Source organism: Nilaparvata lugens, chromosome 11 (assembly GCF_014356525.2).
Source record: "Nilaparvata lugens isolate BPH chromosome 11, ASM1435652v1, whole genome shotgun sequence".
NCBI lineage: Eukaryota > Metazoa > Arthropoda > Insecta > Hemiptera > Delphacidae > Nilaparvata > Nilaparvata lugens.
The window spans coordinates 24768456-24785576 of NC_052514.1; the positions used below are offsets into that span (position 1 = coordinate 24768456).

The 17121-nt window shown below is 36.6% G+C and overlaps 1 protein-coding gene and 1 non-coding gene across 2 annotated transcripts in view; both read right to left on the reverse strand.

The window, feature by feature from the left end:
• The window catches only part of LOC111051666 (pecanex-like protein 1), a 70564-nt gene that overhangs the window by 25335 nt on the left and 28108 nt on the right, over positions 1-17121 (reverse strand). Inside the window, 9 exon segments of the mRNA XM_039437256.1 lie at positions 2379-2491; positions 3928-4197; positions 5500-5782; positions 7345-7650; positions 8656-8820; positions 10459-11613; positions 11616-12320; positions 12983-13127; positions 14946-15195. Of these exon segments, the coding sequence (XP_039293190.1) occupies positions 2379-2491; positions 3928-4197; positions 5500-5782; positions 7345-7650; positions 8656-8820; positions 10459-11613; positions 11616-12320; positions 12983-13127; positions 14946-15195 (3392 nt within the window).
• On the reverse strand, positions 817-907 carry Trnay-gua. Its single transcript is given in 2 exon segments — positions 817-852; positions 871-907. It is a non-coding gene; the product is annotated as a tRNA-Tyr (tRNA).

Consider the following 17121-nt stretch of genomic DNA (forward strand, 5'->3'; position numbering starts at 1 on the left):
ACCAGCTGAAATCATGTGTCAGCGGATGAAGGACTGTCTGTGTGATAGTTCCCATATAGCCTCAGCTGATGTTATGAATGAATGGAAATCCTGAAGTAATTGCATGCAATGAATTCTTCAGCTGACTAAATGATAAATCACAAAAAAACGTATGCACTTTCAATGATATCTTTATTATCCTAAAAAAGGACGAAGGAGTGAGTCAATTTTGTTGTCCAACGAACTCGACCTGTAATAAGGTTCGAAGAATAAGTGTTCAAAATTTGAAACTTCATCAATTCTTTCTAAAGTTATTGTAGAATATACAAACAGATGGACAACGACTTTGGCCTTCAGTAAGTCAAAAGTGATAACTCGCTAACGCTTGTTCAATAAATAAGTATTTTAGCCTTTTGAGTATTTCTGGGAAGTAAATGAAACGATCAAGTATTGGACATAAACTTGATATAAAATACATAATTTATTGTAGAACACAAGCCATAAAAATGACTGAAGGGAAACAAAAGGAAGTCCTTCCTATCCAGAATTATCTGTAATAAGATTTCATAAGTCCAATAAGTACATCAAGAAGCCAACGACAGTCTAGTTTGTGGAACTGAATTGAATAAGTAGTAAGCAATTATTACTGTATTTATTAATGATTCGAATATAGTATCTTTAATGAATGCAAGTAGATATCTCAAGTGAAAATAATCAATCAGCTACCACATTCATTATTCAGAAGTTCTTTTTCTGTATTACAGTTTTTTATCTTTTGACGGAATTTAACTGATAGAATAGAGTTTAAATCAAAAGTAAAAACTTTGCAAAAAAATTTCCTCCGGGCCGGATTTGAACCAGCGACCTATGGATGTCTGAGAATTGAACACACTACAGTCCACCGCTCTACCAACTGAGCTACCAGAGGATGCTGGATAAACAAGTTATTCTAGCTTACTGAATGATATATACGACATGAACTTTCACTTTTTACGTTCGGCTTTCATTCTGGAATATTATAATAATATTGCCATTGGTTGGTAATTTCTCCTCAATGTAAAAATTTCCATTTATAAAATCGTCGCTTAAATTCCAACAAAAAGTATTTTTTTAAAATCATTTTTTTAGAGAAGCAGAAACTGGTTTTTCATTTATCAGAGAAAAATTGCTAAAACTGAGAAATTTGCATTTTAGTCAATTTGACAATGATCAGTCAATTCAAAAACTTAATTAAAAAATTAACATACTAATCGCTTTTATGTTTGATAATAATTATTATGTCACAACAACTTCTGAGATACGAGTTAAGAGAGACAAAATGGGAAGATGAAAAGATAAAAAATGTTGGCACCATTTTTCATATTGTATCCTTGCAACGCGTATCCTTCAATGTGTATCATTTCACAATATTCAAGTGGGATCAATGACTGTTTTCATCAATTATCTTCTATCTATATAAATAAAAGCGAAATGGCACTCACTCACTGACTGACTGACTCACTCACTCACTCGCAGAACCAAAAATCTACCAGACCAAAAACGTTAAAATTTGGTAGGTATGTTCAGTTGGCCCTTTAGAGGCGCACTAAGAAATCTTTTGGCAATATTTTAATCTATATACATAAAAAAGCGAAATGGCACTGACTGACTGACTGACTGACTCACTCACTCACTCACTCACTCGCAGAACTAAAAATCTACCGGACCAAAAACGTTCAAATTTGGTAGGTATGTTCAGTTGGCCCTTTAGAGGCGCACTAAGAAATCTTTTGGCAATATTATAATCTATATATTTATAAAAAAGCGAAATGGCACTCACTCACTGACTGACTGACTGACTGACTGACTCACTCACTCGCAGAACTAAAAATCTACCGGACCAAAAACGTTCAAATTTGGTAGGTATGTTCAGTTGGCCCTTTAGAGGCGCACTAAGAAATCTTTTGGCAATATTTTAACTCTAAGGGTGGTTTTTAAGGGTTTAAAGTTCGTCTTTTAGCATGTATATTCTTCTTATTCTCTTAATTATAATTGAAAAATGTCCATACCATATGTTAATATAGAACTATAATCTAGAGAGAGTACCTCTTCGAAACAGCTGTTAACTGGTAACTAAATTAATAATTTTGTCAGGTTGGCATTAAGTTGAGTTGACTTTGTTAGGTTGGCACCAAGTTGAAGATTGAAATGCATTTATCGCGGAAAAATTGATTGGGCACTGCTGCTTCAATCAGAGCTATTCCTGGGAATATTATATTACCAGCCGTCAGGCTCGCTTCGCTCGCCATATCCGTTTAGCCAGACGTTTAGTCTGGACACCCGACTGGATCGTTCTATGATAAAAATGCTCAAATGAAATGCAGGCGAGCGAAGCGAGTCTGCTGATCTCATTCTTGGACGATCCAGTCGGGGGTCCAGGTGGCGGTGACTTCCCAGGCCAGCCAACGCTGTGAGAAGGCAGCGTTCAGGCTGAGCATATGTGGCAGGTGGCCCGGCTCACAGCAGCAGCAACCTTAACAAAATTAGTCTAAGATGAGTATTGGAAGATATTTGGACAATGATGTAGATGATGTGATGAATGATGACGACATAGACTTTGGACGGTTTGAATGTTTTTAGAATTGATTGAGCATGTATAAACTGGATATCAAAATTATGAACAATTTCATATTCAAATTCTTAATCTAGTGTTAAGGAGGCAGACACCTCTCACCATATAATCTGTGAGTTCATATCCATGAAAGATTAAAATGGATTATAAATCTTGAAATCAATTTTTCGGTGGGTGATTATCTTGAAAGAGTGATAAATTTGAGATGCTACCACTTTTGGTTCAAAATAATTTTCGTTTGTACGATACAAACCCTTGCCATTTTTATGTCAGGGATTTATTTGCTTATTTGAAATTGCTATTTTATGCCTGTAACCTGATTTATCATTGTATTTTGTGATACATACACTATTAGGATGTATTTGTACACTTCATGAATAAAGATATTCTCAATTCAATGTTGGGATGAAAGGTGGAGTCAACTAGAACAGTACGATTAAGTCGATTGATTATTATTGTTAACAGTCCCTTTAAAAGCAATATACTGTCAATTCTGGATACAATATGCGTTTTTGCTTTAGGTGAACAAAGAAACAGCAAAACTACTACTATTCATTTACATTTTTTTTCAATTTCAACAAATTCACTTGAATGAAAAAACGTACTTTTAAAGATATATCTAACTAGATGCATTTAACAGGAGATCAAAACACAGAAAGGGAAACAGTCTGTCATTTACTGAGAAGTTAAAATTTATATACTAGGACTTCTTCTAGGATGTTCGTAGAGCTTTAGAGGTTGGAAGTTAGCGTAGGATCAAAATTTGAAATTCTTTTGGAAGATTAATTCTTGGTTGCACAAACTTCCATTAAATTTAGCCGTGTTTTAATGATGACATCTATCATAACCAATTATCTAAAGTATAGTAAAGTAAAGTACCTATAATTATCCAAAGAAATCAATGCAACAAAAACCAATGAAAGAGTGGGGTTTAACGATGCGATGATGTCCGACACATTAACCGAGGTTAAACGTGATAGACGTTCGTGCAACTGGGTCAAAGTTTTTCTAGGTTTATATCTTATTTTCTGTACTTATTCCGTATTCAAATTGTTTGAAATTCAATAAATACGAGCATAAGAGAAAATATCTTATAAGAAGATGAAGATTCAATTATATGGATCGTTCATGTTCCAAATTTCAAGCCGATTACTGTCGACTACTGTTTATTATTACTGTTTTGGTCGTGTGAGAGTGCGAGAACGGTAGAGTATGAGAGTCTACCAGCGGTAATAGCTTCAGGAAAAAGAACTACTAGAATTATATCCTTTACTGTACCTTCTACTACCTTCTTATGCTGTATTTTATCTATGATACAATTCACCGGAATAGCTGACCTTCATTCTCGTCGACGCCCTCGGATATAGCCTCGACCTCGCGCTGCTGGCAGTAGGTGCCCCTGAACTCAAGACCCCGCACCTGGAACGTGAGCAGACCGTTGCCCAGCTCGATGACGTGCACGAGGCAGTTGAGGTAGTCGGAGGCCAGCACGAAGCAGTCGCCCTGCGCCACGGCGCCCCACCGACCCAGCGCCACGTCGCCGCACAGCGAGTGCTGCAGCGACCGCGTCAGGTGCTCGTAGAAGATCGAGTTCAGGTTGTTGTCGTCTACAAACCAAAATACAATATAATGAATAATATTAGAAAAGAACGAACTGGCGGCTTGTATATACATGTACAGGATACGAAATTCACGAATCATCATCAAGTCTGAACTACTGAACTAATCAACTTGACATTTTGCATAAAGATTCTGAATTTACCAAGGATGGTTATAGGCCTATTTCCAGTAAGTTTTCAGTATGTGAAGTTTCTACTACGAATTGAAAAGTTAACGTACTGAAAACCTGACAAATTGTGAACTTCATAAACTGAAAACTTGACGTACTGAAATCTTAGAGAGCTGAAAATATGCATCCTCAGTAATCAGTTAATTAGTTCAGACGTGATGATGCATCATTCGTATATTTCCTATCCCGTAACGTATAAGCCAATATTCTTTTCTTTATGAGATTTTAGATTATGTTTTTCAGCTGTTGCCTAAATAATATTAATGACTGCTTCTTTTTAGATGGATATGTCAGTAATTGATTCTTCATTTTATTTCATTCAAAAAGATATAGTGTCGCAAAAGTCACTAGACAGTTTGTTGAAGCAAGATCAGATCTGACATTATTTTCAAGTTCAAATGTCTTCATTAATAAGCAGCCTGCGCACAGAGACATTAATAGCGGCTACTAGCTGTTACGATAACACGGAATTGTAAATGTCCGAAACTCCAATGCACATGACATTTCCAATTCCGTGTTTGCGCGACAGCAACTTGACGCTACTATTGTCCCTGTGTGTGCAGGCTGTTTAAAACAGCCTGTTTTACATCCTTGAATATATTGGAGTAATACCAACATCACGGGCTAGAAGTGTTGTACTACGTCTTGCTATCACTGTTTTCTTTTCACCAATTTTTCAGTTACTTTTCACGCGACAGCTCGGACGCTGCTATTATCTCTGTGTGCAGGTTGTTTTACATATTTGAATACGATAAAGTAATACCAAAATCACGGTCTAAAAAAACTACTGTACTACGTCTTGCTATAATTTTTTTCTTTAAACCAACTGTTCAGTTATTACATCTCCATCATTATTCCTCATGTGTTTCTCCTCATAATTGATGAAATCAATTTTTATATTTTTAATTTTCTCATCCAATGTCCAAGTTTGTTATGTGTATTATTTATTTGAAAATTCTAACGCAAATACTAATCCATCACTACACCAACATATTTAACATTATGTTCTTAATTAATTTTAGAATATTTACGTCCAATTCGAATCGTTGCAATGTGCATTATAAAAAACCAACAATCTTTCAAGCAAGAGATTATTGTTAGGTGATTCCGAACCACTCACCAGCACCCAGATTGCGTTCGAGATGCGACGACAGCCGAGTGTTGGAGTGATCGACGCGACGCGTGTTGTAGTCGCGCTCCCAGAACTTGACCGGCCGCACATAGGAGGTGAGGAAGATAGCGCTGCCCAGGAATGGGTTCAACGGCGTGGAGAGGACAGCTGAAATGGCCGCCTGCAGGAACATCATGGCCGAGTGCGGCACCGAGAACGGCTGCGCGAACGCGTGGAACGCCGAGCCCCATGTGATCTGCCACGGAGCTATGTACGTCACTACGAACTGCACCTGTGAAAACAATCATGCAAACCATAAACAACTAGAAATTCAATTTGGTGATATGATTTCTAAGAATGACTGATAGTTATCAAAATATGTTCAAAGAAAGGCTAATAGTTGTGAAAATCTGTACAATGTTCAGAAAATCAGAAAACAGTAACAGGTTTGTGACAGGAACCAGTCACATCTTCAGCTGGGCTCTGCCGCAAAATAGCTAAATATGCTAAAGCATAGAATAAAACAGTCTTGAGAAGGCCAGCGATATAAGACTAAATTCACGCCAAATTTAGCAGTTCCTGTACCGAATCGTAGATAGCGCGCATTATAAGTTTACTCTGGCTAAAGAATTCAACAGTGGTGAACAACTTCTACTTTGTTTTTATTCTTTATTTACTACCTATTTGGAAAAAATAAAATGTTTGACTTTTTAATCTTGATATATTGTAGTTAAGAGATATCAATGTTATTTTACTCGGTGATGATATTCATTTTCATAATACCAGGAATAAACACTTGTTGAGAGATGCATCGCTCCACTTTCTATAAGAGAGGCATAATAAGCTTTGGGCATCCAATTATATAATATTATACCTGATTTCATTAAGAATACGAATGAACGCGAGTTTAGATCTTTAAAAATAGATTTCTCCAAGGGTGCTCCTACACAAAGGAAGAGTAAATTGATCATTACTCTACATAAATTGTATAATGTTTTCTTTTCCTGTGTCTTGTTTTGGTTACTGTGGGTTGTGTCTATTTTGTTCGACCATTTAGATTTTTGACAAGTTCCAGATCCCCCTGTTTAGGTGGGCAGTGGATGCTATTTAATCTATCTATCTATGAAAGTGTTTCATTTTAGTGCATATCGTTGGTGAAGATCTCTGAATACACAGATAGTCATTCACTAATTTTAGGGCTACAATGGAATCCACTTTGAAATGTGAGAATTTCTTATAAATAATACGTTACTTATCAAGATAATTATATCGAACCCTGATCCAAAGCATCTCATGGGATCAATAGCAAAATGTTTTTTCAATAAGGTAAGATTACTTCTCCATCAATTGCATTTTTTTAATAATAATTGCCCTTTTAATACATAGTATACGCTGGCGTTTGGTTGGTTTTGTACTGTTATCACTTTTTTACAATAAAAAAAATTCAAATTTTCAAATACCACGTCGGGGTTCGACTATACTATTTAAGTTTTACTATTCAATAGATACGACGCCATTGATTCTTATGAGAATCATCACATTTGCATGCTGCCATATCAAAAAGCTATAAATCAAAAAATCACTTTCCGGTGGTTCGGAGCCAGCTGTAAGTCCACTCATCTAATCTTTCATCATCAACCGTCTCATTACCCACACACAAGCCTGAAGCTCATGTGGACTCACTTAACAAAAAAGGTACGAGCTCTATAAAGCCATTCTTGAACAGAAAGAGAATGTGATAATTTCTTATGGGGGTATTCACAGAAACAGTTGCATATGAACCAATGGTATTTTTCTGTCCAATAGCGCAGAAATTAGTTGGAAATTGAACACAAACCAATTAGGCCTACTTACCTTGAGCAGAAACTCATGCGTCTTGCTGAACACAATGGCCGTGAGGAAGTAGTCGACAAGGAATGTTTCGCTGGCAGCGGCATAGTCCAGCTGGAAGAAGAGAACGGCGAAGACAAGGATGAGGTACTGCGACGGCGGATGCGAGAACGAGCAGCGCAGGCACTTGAGTGCGCACACGGTCACGGCCAGCGCTCCGCTCACCGCGCCCAGTTTGGCCGCAATCACTGGCGACTGTGACGTCACGCTCGACAGAAACAGCACCGGGTACAGGATGTTGCGTTCCAAGAAGCACAGGTACACGTAAAGCTGCAAAAACGGAAGAGACATTCTTATTTAGTTATGATTTGATAAGAAATTTATTAATCAAATTAATTGAGTTTCATTTGGATTTAATAAATAATGTATGTTCCATATTGAGAGTTTTATTGAGTAAAAAAATGTGTATCTGAGTGTATAGAAATAGGAAATTTTGCATTCTTGATTGAAATTATTCGCCATTTTAATAATTTCAGATTAAGAGTCCATAAATTTCCATTTCTATACACTCAGATTCTTTACAGTCAAGCTATGTGGCCTGTATGCTATATAGAGTGAGTACAGATGAAAAGTTGCGCATTCTTAATGTGGTTTAATTGTACAGTATTATGTTAATTTTATTATATCCACTAGAAAGATCTGCTTAAAATGTTAAGGAGGCTGACTCAACACACTCATTGAAGGAATAGAGTTTGTATGAATGACAAATTCTAAAAGACTGGTTCAAAATGTATTCAAAAATAAAGCTAAAGGTGAAATAAAATATTTCAAGGCTGTAAGAAGGCAGAGATAAGGAATCCTCCTATTAGAGGAATTGGGTGACTGGAAAAGCAACATAATAGTGAATTTCTGTAGTCAATGATTCAAAATTAATATCAATCTAAAGGTAAAATATTAGTATCGATCTATTTAAATGTATTGTTATTGTTGTGCCTTTCCATAAACGTATGTGATTGAATAATATAAATTTACGATCGATTTTCAAAATAAGTTTCATCAATTTATTTAGAGTATTGCAGATACACAACACATATAAAGCTCTTCAGTCTCATAGGATTTTCAAGTGGTTAATAATACGTGAATTTTTTTCAGAACGTTCACAGGGTACCAACACGGAGGTAAAGGATTTGATAAAAACGGTTAATCTTAAGTGAACTTTAGTAGTCTTTAGTTGATCAAGGTGTTATTTCAAAGGCGCTATTACATAGAGGTACAAAGCTTTTAAACTATAAGACATATTTCTAAATAATTCAAAATCTGTGAATGCTGACTTACTCGTTCGAACCACATAACCTTGGCGGCCTCCCTAACCTCGAACTGGTTGTGCTCGTGCGAGCGAAGCACGGGTCGAGCGATGCACAGCCAAGGCAGCTGTTTGCGAAGCTGCGGCACTATGTAATGCAGCAGGAACCCTATGCAGCCCGTCACACTCCACATCACCTGCAAATTCCATTATTACCAGAAAATTGAAATATGACTTTTCATTTCAACGGTGAATTGAACACCGCCGTTTCTCGAGGAAACGGAATTTGAAACAATTTTGTTGTTTGAGAAGTTTTTACTTCATACAGTCAGCATTAATTTTGAAGAACAATGTTATTGGTTTAGTATTTTGTTACGAATTTTTGTTCACTGCGTGGGATAAAATTTGTATTTGATGCCCTAGTGGACGTGAGTGTCAAAACTTCAAAACTTGATCAAATGAATAAGTCATTCTATTCTAATTGTATTTGATGCCCTAGTGGAAGTGATTGTCGAAACTTCGCAACTTGATCAGATGAATAAGTCATTCTATTCTAATTGTATTTGATGCCCTAGTGGACGTGATTGTCAAGACTTCGCAACTTGATCAAATGAATAAGTCATTCTATTCTAATAGAACACATTCTTCCATACGTTGAGTCATATTTCAATGCTTCCCATTCAACCGACTCTAACAATAATCTCATCTGAATTTCACAATAGGAACGGAACGTTGACATATGAAAAAAAATACTACAATAACATCAAAATTGGAATCAACTCCTTTTTTCTCAAACAGGTATAAAACAAAATAGAATTAGTATTAGGTAAAGTATTTCACATTATTCAACAAATTCAAGAGCTTGAATATTTAATTATTCAAGGAAATACCCAAACTCCATATGCAATATCCTATTGCCTAAATGATTAATATTATGTTTCTGTGCCCAATAGAGATAAAAGATATTGTGCCCAATAAGATAAGTTTACTTGGAATCCACAGATGAATAATAAAAATTGTGAGTTTATTTGGGTGAAAATATCAATATAGGAGTATCGTTAGTACGAATTAATAGCACATACTGTGTATTTATTTATTTATTCGTGGAAACAATAACAAATCATATAGATATGATTGGGAAGGAACAACAGGCTTGGCCCAAAACTATTACATTTCCAAATTTTGATTAAATTTCCAAAAAAATAGGTTATGTTTCTTCTGTAAAAAGTGCAAGCTCAACTTTCGTTCAAAAATAAATATGGGATGCAAATTTTAAATTTAGAAAAATTAAAACACCAAATTATAGTTAAATATTACACTTAATTATCACTGCACATTAAATTAGTTAAGTTATTTTATGAATTTTGAAGCCAAAAATACACACAAATTCTCACTAAGAACAGCTGATGTATTATTGTTCTGAATAGAGTTTTCTTTGATTGACCATGAATAAATTGTATTAGGATTTCAAAGTATAATTAATACAGTTAACATTATTCAAATTGCAATAGGTAAATACAATTTATTGATTGAAAGGTCTCAAATTTTCATTATATTTTTTTATTACAATACATCTTCAGTTTAAGAATTGATGATCCATGATCCATTCATTGATCATGGGTCAATGATCATGAATTCATGATCCATTGCTGTTTTCTGAATATAAAAGTTGAATTCATAATCTTTTGGAGAAGAATTTTGTATTAATTTATTGCATATATTTTTCAATTTATGGTTAATGATGTCTACTGATTGTAGTAGGCTATTTTGAAGTAATGAATAAATAGATAGCAAACATCAAAAGTTGGAAACAAACAAATAGAAATGTAACTCACCGGATTGAGCTGAGGCTGCAAGGCCATGAACACCGAGCTGCAATGAATGCCGAAGACGAACACAGCAATCACAGTGCATATTATCAGATCCGACTTGAGTCGCGCATTAACAGTCCGCTGCAATTTCCCTGGTAGAGGATCCACCAACTCAGACTCCCCATCGGCCGCGTTCTTCCCACTCCCCAAATTATCCTCACTTTTCTTGTCGTACGACGAGGACAGCCTTTGATTAGTAGTCGAAGACGACATGGAATTACCTTTCTCCAACTTCGAGTCACGATGGTGAAATTTAGAGTTTTCCAAACCCATGAGGTCATCATCAACAGGCCACAGGTTTGCCTTCAGAATATTCCAAATCGGCGTAGGATCACTTGCACTTCTACTCAGATGATAAGCGGTTGCGATCAGCAGCCCACAAAATATTGAAAACAAAATATGTTGGGATGATTTTGTTTCGCTGAGTCCCCCATAGGCAAACCCGTACAACACTGCTACCGCTAAACAACTCCTGAACACACAGTAGAGCGCTGCGTTTAAGGAGCATGTTGCATTACCCCCGAACACATGTATATCAACTTGTTCTAAAAAGTACATCAGGAACGTGTTCACTTGTGGAAACAGTCCCAAACTAAACAGCACTGGGAAACACAAAATAAACGTCGCTAAAAAATCTCGAGCTTGTTTCAAAATATCTTTCGTCGTGAAAAACATACCGTACAACGTGAACGAAGATAACGTGAACGTGTTGGATGTAATCACGTAGTGGAATAACAGTATCAAGGCACTACTTATACAAAAATACACAGGTCGCGAGAAGGCTACTATACGATTGTAACCGTGTGTAGGGGACGCAGCGTCAGGTTGTACACTTTTGATCAACGAATACTGACAACTAGCTACAACAAAACAAAAAATAAACGCAGATATATCTAGGTAGAAACCGAGATGCAGAAGTTGTGCTCCAAAGAAGGCTACACATATCGCGAGGAACAGAGACATACACAATTCGGTCCAGGTTAGGTTACGATCGAGTAACGCCAACAACGCTAACCGATCTAGACGAACTTTAATGTAGGAACAAGGCGTGATATGGAACTTGTAGTATTTCCGCGGCGTTTTCGCGCGATCAGCAATTTTTGTCGAATCGATCAACCGAAACCGATTTCGATTATGTTGAGGTTCAAGTCTGTAGGATAGAGCGGTGTGTCAGTTTCTTCGGAGACGTGCGAACTGGACGGCGGCGGCACGGGAACGCTTTGGTTCTGTTCCATGGGCGCGAACCGCATGAACGTACGCACGTTTACGTTGGGAACACAACGTACGTCGGGGCATTCACGTGCGTGCAGCAGGTCACGACGTTCCGACATGTTCTCGGTCATTAATTGATGAAACAGTGAAGTGTTTTGGTGAGGAACGATTTGAGGGCTCACTGTTTCCAACACATACACCCCGTTAGCACCCTGATGTAAATGGTGCAACTGAGACACTGACGCTGCTGAGTTGGCGGGGATGCTAGGTAACAACCGAACGGGGGACAGATACCCCCGCGTCCCCCTTTCATCCTGTCTTTCTTCGTCGTTTCTGCCGTCCTCCATTCGTTGTTGGATAGCACTCAAACAATTATTATCGATGATGAAGTTGTTCATGTTGGACGAGTTGACAGAGGCCGATGAATTGCTCAACGAATCGGGCGCCTGGTAGTCCCAATTCTCCCAGTTTTCCCAGTGCGAGTCCACCTGCGAATTGCGTCGCAGTAGAAGGGATTGAAGTAGTTTGCTGGCTCCGCCGATGGATTGCGCTGTGGTAGCGTTTTGGCCTCCTTTCTCATCGAACATGTATGTGCACCATTGCCCGTTCTCATCCTACAAAAATAAACATGATAGAATTAAAATAATCCTATTAAATTGTAAAATTCATTGGGGGAAAATAAGAACTGAATAATAAGACCCAAGTCTCAAGTTGCTACTACATCAATTAATTCAAATGTAATTTATTTCAATTGAAGAAAGTATTCAATAAAACGAAAATTATGCTTTGAGTAAACTGCATTTTCTATCACACTACACACTTGGAAATTTTCATTTCTCATTTGATATGTCCGAATACTAAATTTTTAGTGCAAAGATTTTGTTGACAAAAAATTAATTTGTTTAGAGGGAAGTGGAAACTTGATCCTACTTCGGACATTGACCTTTAGTCAAGTTCAGGAGAGAAATGGTTTTTAATGATATCATAGATATTATTGGAATTGTTCCATAATAAAATAAAATTACATGACTTGTCCTCTTCTACTTAATCTATTATATTTTGAGTTTGCAATTCTCATGGAATCACCGAAAGTTGCACGTTGAGTGTCACCCAAGTTTTGTATAATCAAATGAGCCATTTAGCTGATTCTGAAATTATTATTATTAATAATATGTATTATTATAGTTATGTTGCAATGTACCTAGAATGTATTCTAGGTACCTTGGTTATGTTGTATGTTGTAGACTGTTAGAGATAGTGAATGATTTGATAGTACCTGGAAGACATGGACAGCTCCGTCGGTAGTGTCGTCATGCGAGGCGGCGAGATGAGTGCCGCCAATCAGTGCAGCCAACTGCAGCGAAGCCATGCCGTGGCCTGCCAACTGTTGCATCGGGCGATCACGCATGCCACGCGACATCCTGCAACATTTCACAACAACTAATTTAGACAACATTTGACAACAACTATTAAATAGGATAAGTAGTAATGAAAAGAATTATTCATATGAAATCATTCTCTTGTGATTTGTATTTTGGCAAAATAAAGATTATTATCAGTTATTCAAAACCGCTTGAATAGCTGTGAGTTGTGATGGTTGTACCAACATATAAATTCCTATTCTAAAGTACGGTCCAAATCTTTATTTTAACGCTTGTCAGTAATAGTTTGAATGTTTAATGTTTACTGTTTGCGGACGTCACAGTAATCATATAGGAATCAAAGGACAAGCTTCAAATTGCAATTCATAAGCTCAACATAGTAAAAGAACATTTTAAAATGAAAATCTCGGCAATTCATGGCAAGTGACCGATACGGTCAAAAATAGTATTGGGAGACACGATTTTGAAACAGATATCAAAATCCAAATATCTAGACTGTGACATCAAATATGATTATGACCAAGATCTGCAAAAAAGGTATCAAAATTCAACCTGGTATGCGGAGCAATCACTCGATCACTCAAAGGTCTGAGAGAACACCTTGCTCAAATTTTAGTCATGGCGATACCTACTTTGACTTATAGAAGTGAAGCATGGGTACTGACAAGGAGGCTTGAATCAAGTATACAGTCAGCAGAAATGCGATTCCTTAGGCAAACCAAAGGATGCACAAGATATGATCGGATTCAGAATAAAAATATAGGAATAGAATGTGATGTCCAACCAGTGTTGAGTTTAATAAAACATATAGAAATAAGTAATCAGATCATGTCCTTAGACCTTTTGCCATTGAATGCTCTACTCCACAAGCCAATAGGCAGAAGAAGTATTGGTAGACCGAGGAAGCGATGGACGCCGGAACAGGCTTGAAAACCCTAATCCATGACGACGATGATGATGAAGTAGGGTTTACAGAGATCAAGTTTCCTTGAATTCAAGAAAGCTTGAATCTACAGATTCCACTATACCAATGTGAACCCTTCTACAAGTTTTCTGGAATACTAGTTTTGTTGATTCAAAACTTGGATCTTGGAAATTTTCTTGAATCTAGTTTACTTAGTAATCTAAATGATGAACACGTTTGACTTTTGTATTCAACTTGAAGGTACAATCTAAAGTAAGAATGGGAATATGATATGAAAATAGTTGTCAGCCAATGATGAATGTATAAAATCAACTTGATAAAAATGTATTATGCAGATGGAGAAGAAGACTTCAAGACTAATTAGATTTTTTACTTTATAATTATATACTTTTGAGGTAGCTCAAATTTAAGTATACACTTGACTTCAAGGTTTGCAGAAATTGTTCTTTAAAGTTTTCTCAAAATCAGGAAAACTTGAATTAAAGGAAACTTAACTAATGTAAACTCTACTTTAGGGTCTCATTAGACCTTCATAATATTTGTAATAAGATTAACGAAAAAGTCTGTGGATTGAAACCTCTGGAATAACCTTTCAAAATAATGTGAACAAATGTTGCTGCAATGATTAAGACAAGGACAGCAAGCTTTTATTAAGTCATTGAAATGCACTCCGCTTGAATGAAATAGAGTATTGAACACGGCCTTGACTGAGACAAGTATTGCAAGCTTTTAATTAGGTATTTTTGACAGACGAAAATCGGACTAAGGTGAGGATTTCACTGACTGAGGATAATTGCAAGTGGACATTTTAGAAACAATTATTATGAAAATAAATTTAAAACTTATTAGAAAATAATATACTAGAATAAAGAGTAAAATTAAGAAGAATAAATAATAAAATAGATTAAATTGAAATAAAAACAGAATCTGACCGCTGCCTAGGTCTCTTCAACCGCCGATGCCTGGCTCTACTGCTGCGTCCATCGCTGCTTCGCGACCTCTGCTCACTTGCATCCAAACTACCACCTCCCCCACCACCTCCTCCTCCTCCACCCCCAGCAGAGGCGGTGCTAGGAGACGCGTTGGGCGGATTGGGGCGAGTGGCCAGGAAAGCAGCCAACAGTGGAGTGGGAGCTGAAGGGGTCAGCAAGGTACTCAGTTCGGTGTTTGATTCGCCTGAACCTGAAATAGGAAAGGGAAAAATTCAGACTGGTTATATAAATAATGATTTTATTTATTTATTTATTCTTGTGGCTTTTATCGGCAGAGAGATCCTTTCGGATGTTCTGCCTCGCCGTATTACCCAATGTAATTTCCTATCAACACTCAAGTTTATAGGTTATGTATTGGGTTCTTCATGTGTTCTCATTAAAAATTTGCACTTTCACTTCATAAGTTTCTATTTTATAAGGTTTAAAATCAAGAAAACTATTTTCAAACACAAAATCACATTTGAAATATGATTGTTTAATAATTATTAAGATCCAATGAAATCTATATAAATAGAACAAAGGACTTCTCCTACTGAAATTTTGACCGAATAACTAAAAAGCATAAGAAAATTTGAAGAATGAAACTGTCCAAAAATTGTGCTTAGAACGGAAATAGAACCCGGTACCTCTCTGTTGCCGGCGGAGCGGCTTTTACCCCTCGTTCACGAGTCACTCTCTGAACAGCTTCATTCAATTATGATGTTTTAGCCGTTCCGGTCTGGGCACAATTTTTGGACAGTTTTATTCTTCAAAATTTCTTTTGCTATTTAGTTATTCGGTCAATATTTGCAGTAGCAGTCCTTTGTACTTTATAAAGATTTCATTGGATGTTTGAAATTATAATTATTATAAAGTGATAATATTGCAGCAGGTTGGTTAAGTGCAATTTCTAATAAAATCTTCCATCAGTCCTATACTATAAAACAAGCAATTTCTGTTTATATGTTTGTATTTCACCGGATCTCGAAAACGGCTCTAACGATTCTCACGAAGTTCAGAACATAGTAGGTTTATAATATAAAAATTCGATTGCACTAGGTCTCATCCCTGGGAAAACTCGCTGAAGGACATTAAAAGGATAATTATTATTCATCCTTGGAAAAACAGCTGATAATATTATTTCGTCGACTGTTGATGATGGAAGTGAGTGAGCGAGTTCATGTGTGTGGGACTGTGTCAAAATTATGACTCAGCTGTTGAACTTTGTAATCATTCAATCAGGTAACTTACTTAGTGCCGGTTGCACAAAACCCGGTTAAATTTTAACTTAGATTAATTCCACAAGAACCAATCAGAGAAGCCGTCTTTTCAAAAACGCCTTCTCTGATTGGTTCTTGTGGAATTAATCACGGTGAAATTTTAACCGGCTTTTGTGCAACCGGGCCTTAGTGCCGGTTTCAAAAAAGCCGGGTTATTTTCAATACTTATTAATTCCAGTAGAACCATCTTTTTGAAATGGTCTTCTCTGATTTGGTTTACGTGAAATTAATCAGGATTAAAATTTAACCGGGTTTTGTGCAACCGGGCCTTTGTGAGGGAAATTCTTGCATTCCTCTGGGAATTAATCTCAATTCACTGTAATTAGATAGAACATTTGTGTATGAACTATAAATATTATTATAATTTCTTCTTTCGTAATAAATTTGTTATGCTTTTATACTCCAGAGCGAAGCTCGGTCCCCGATATTAATAGTTATGATGAAATAAGTGAAAAAATTAAATATAAGTACATGAATACATTTTATTTCTCACAAAATACCACAATGGTCAAAGCCAAGACTTCAAGGTTTATAAATGGTGCACACCACTGCGATTAGCATGATGGCGACAGGAGAGGGATAATTTTTAGCCGTGATTAAATGGCTGCAATTGTCGCCGCCATGCGAATCATGTGTGTGTGTACAAGGCTTCAAGATTGCAAACTAGATGGGAAGCCTGGATAAAGCCGGGTCCATACTGAACAAATGTTCTACAAACATGTTTGTTGAAACAGTTTGGGCAAATTTTATTATGTTTGACAAACAATGTTTGCCCGTGGCCAGTGTGGACGCGTCACCAAACAAGATATTTGTAAGTGGGGAGGACAGGTTTTTATGTTTTACAGCAAACACTGAAA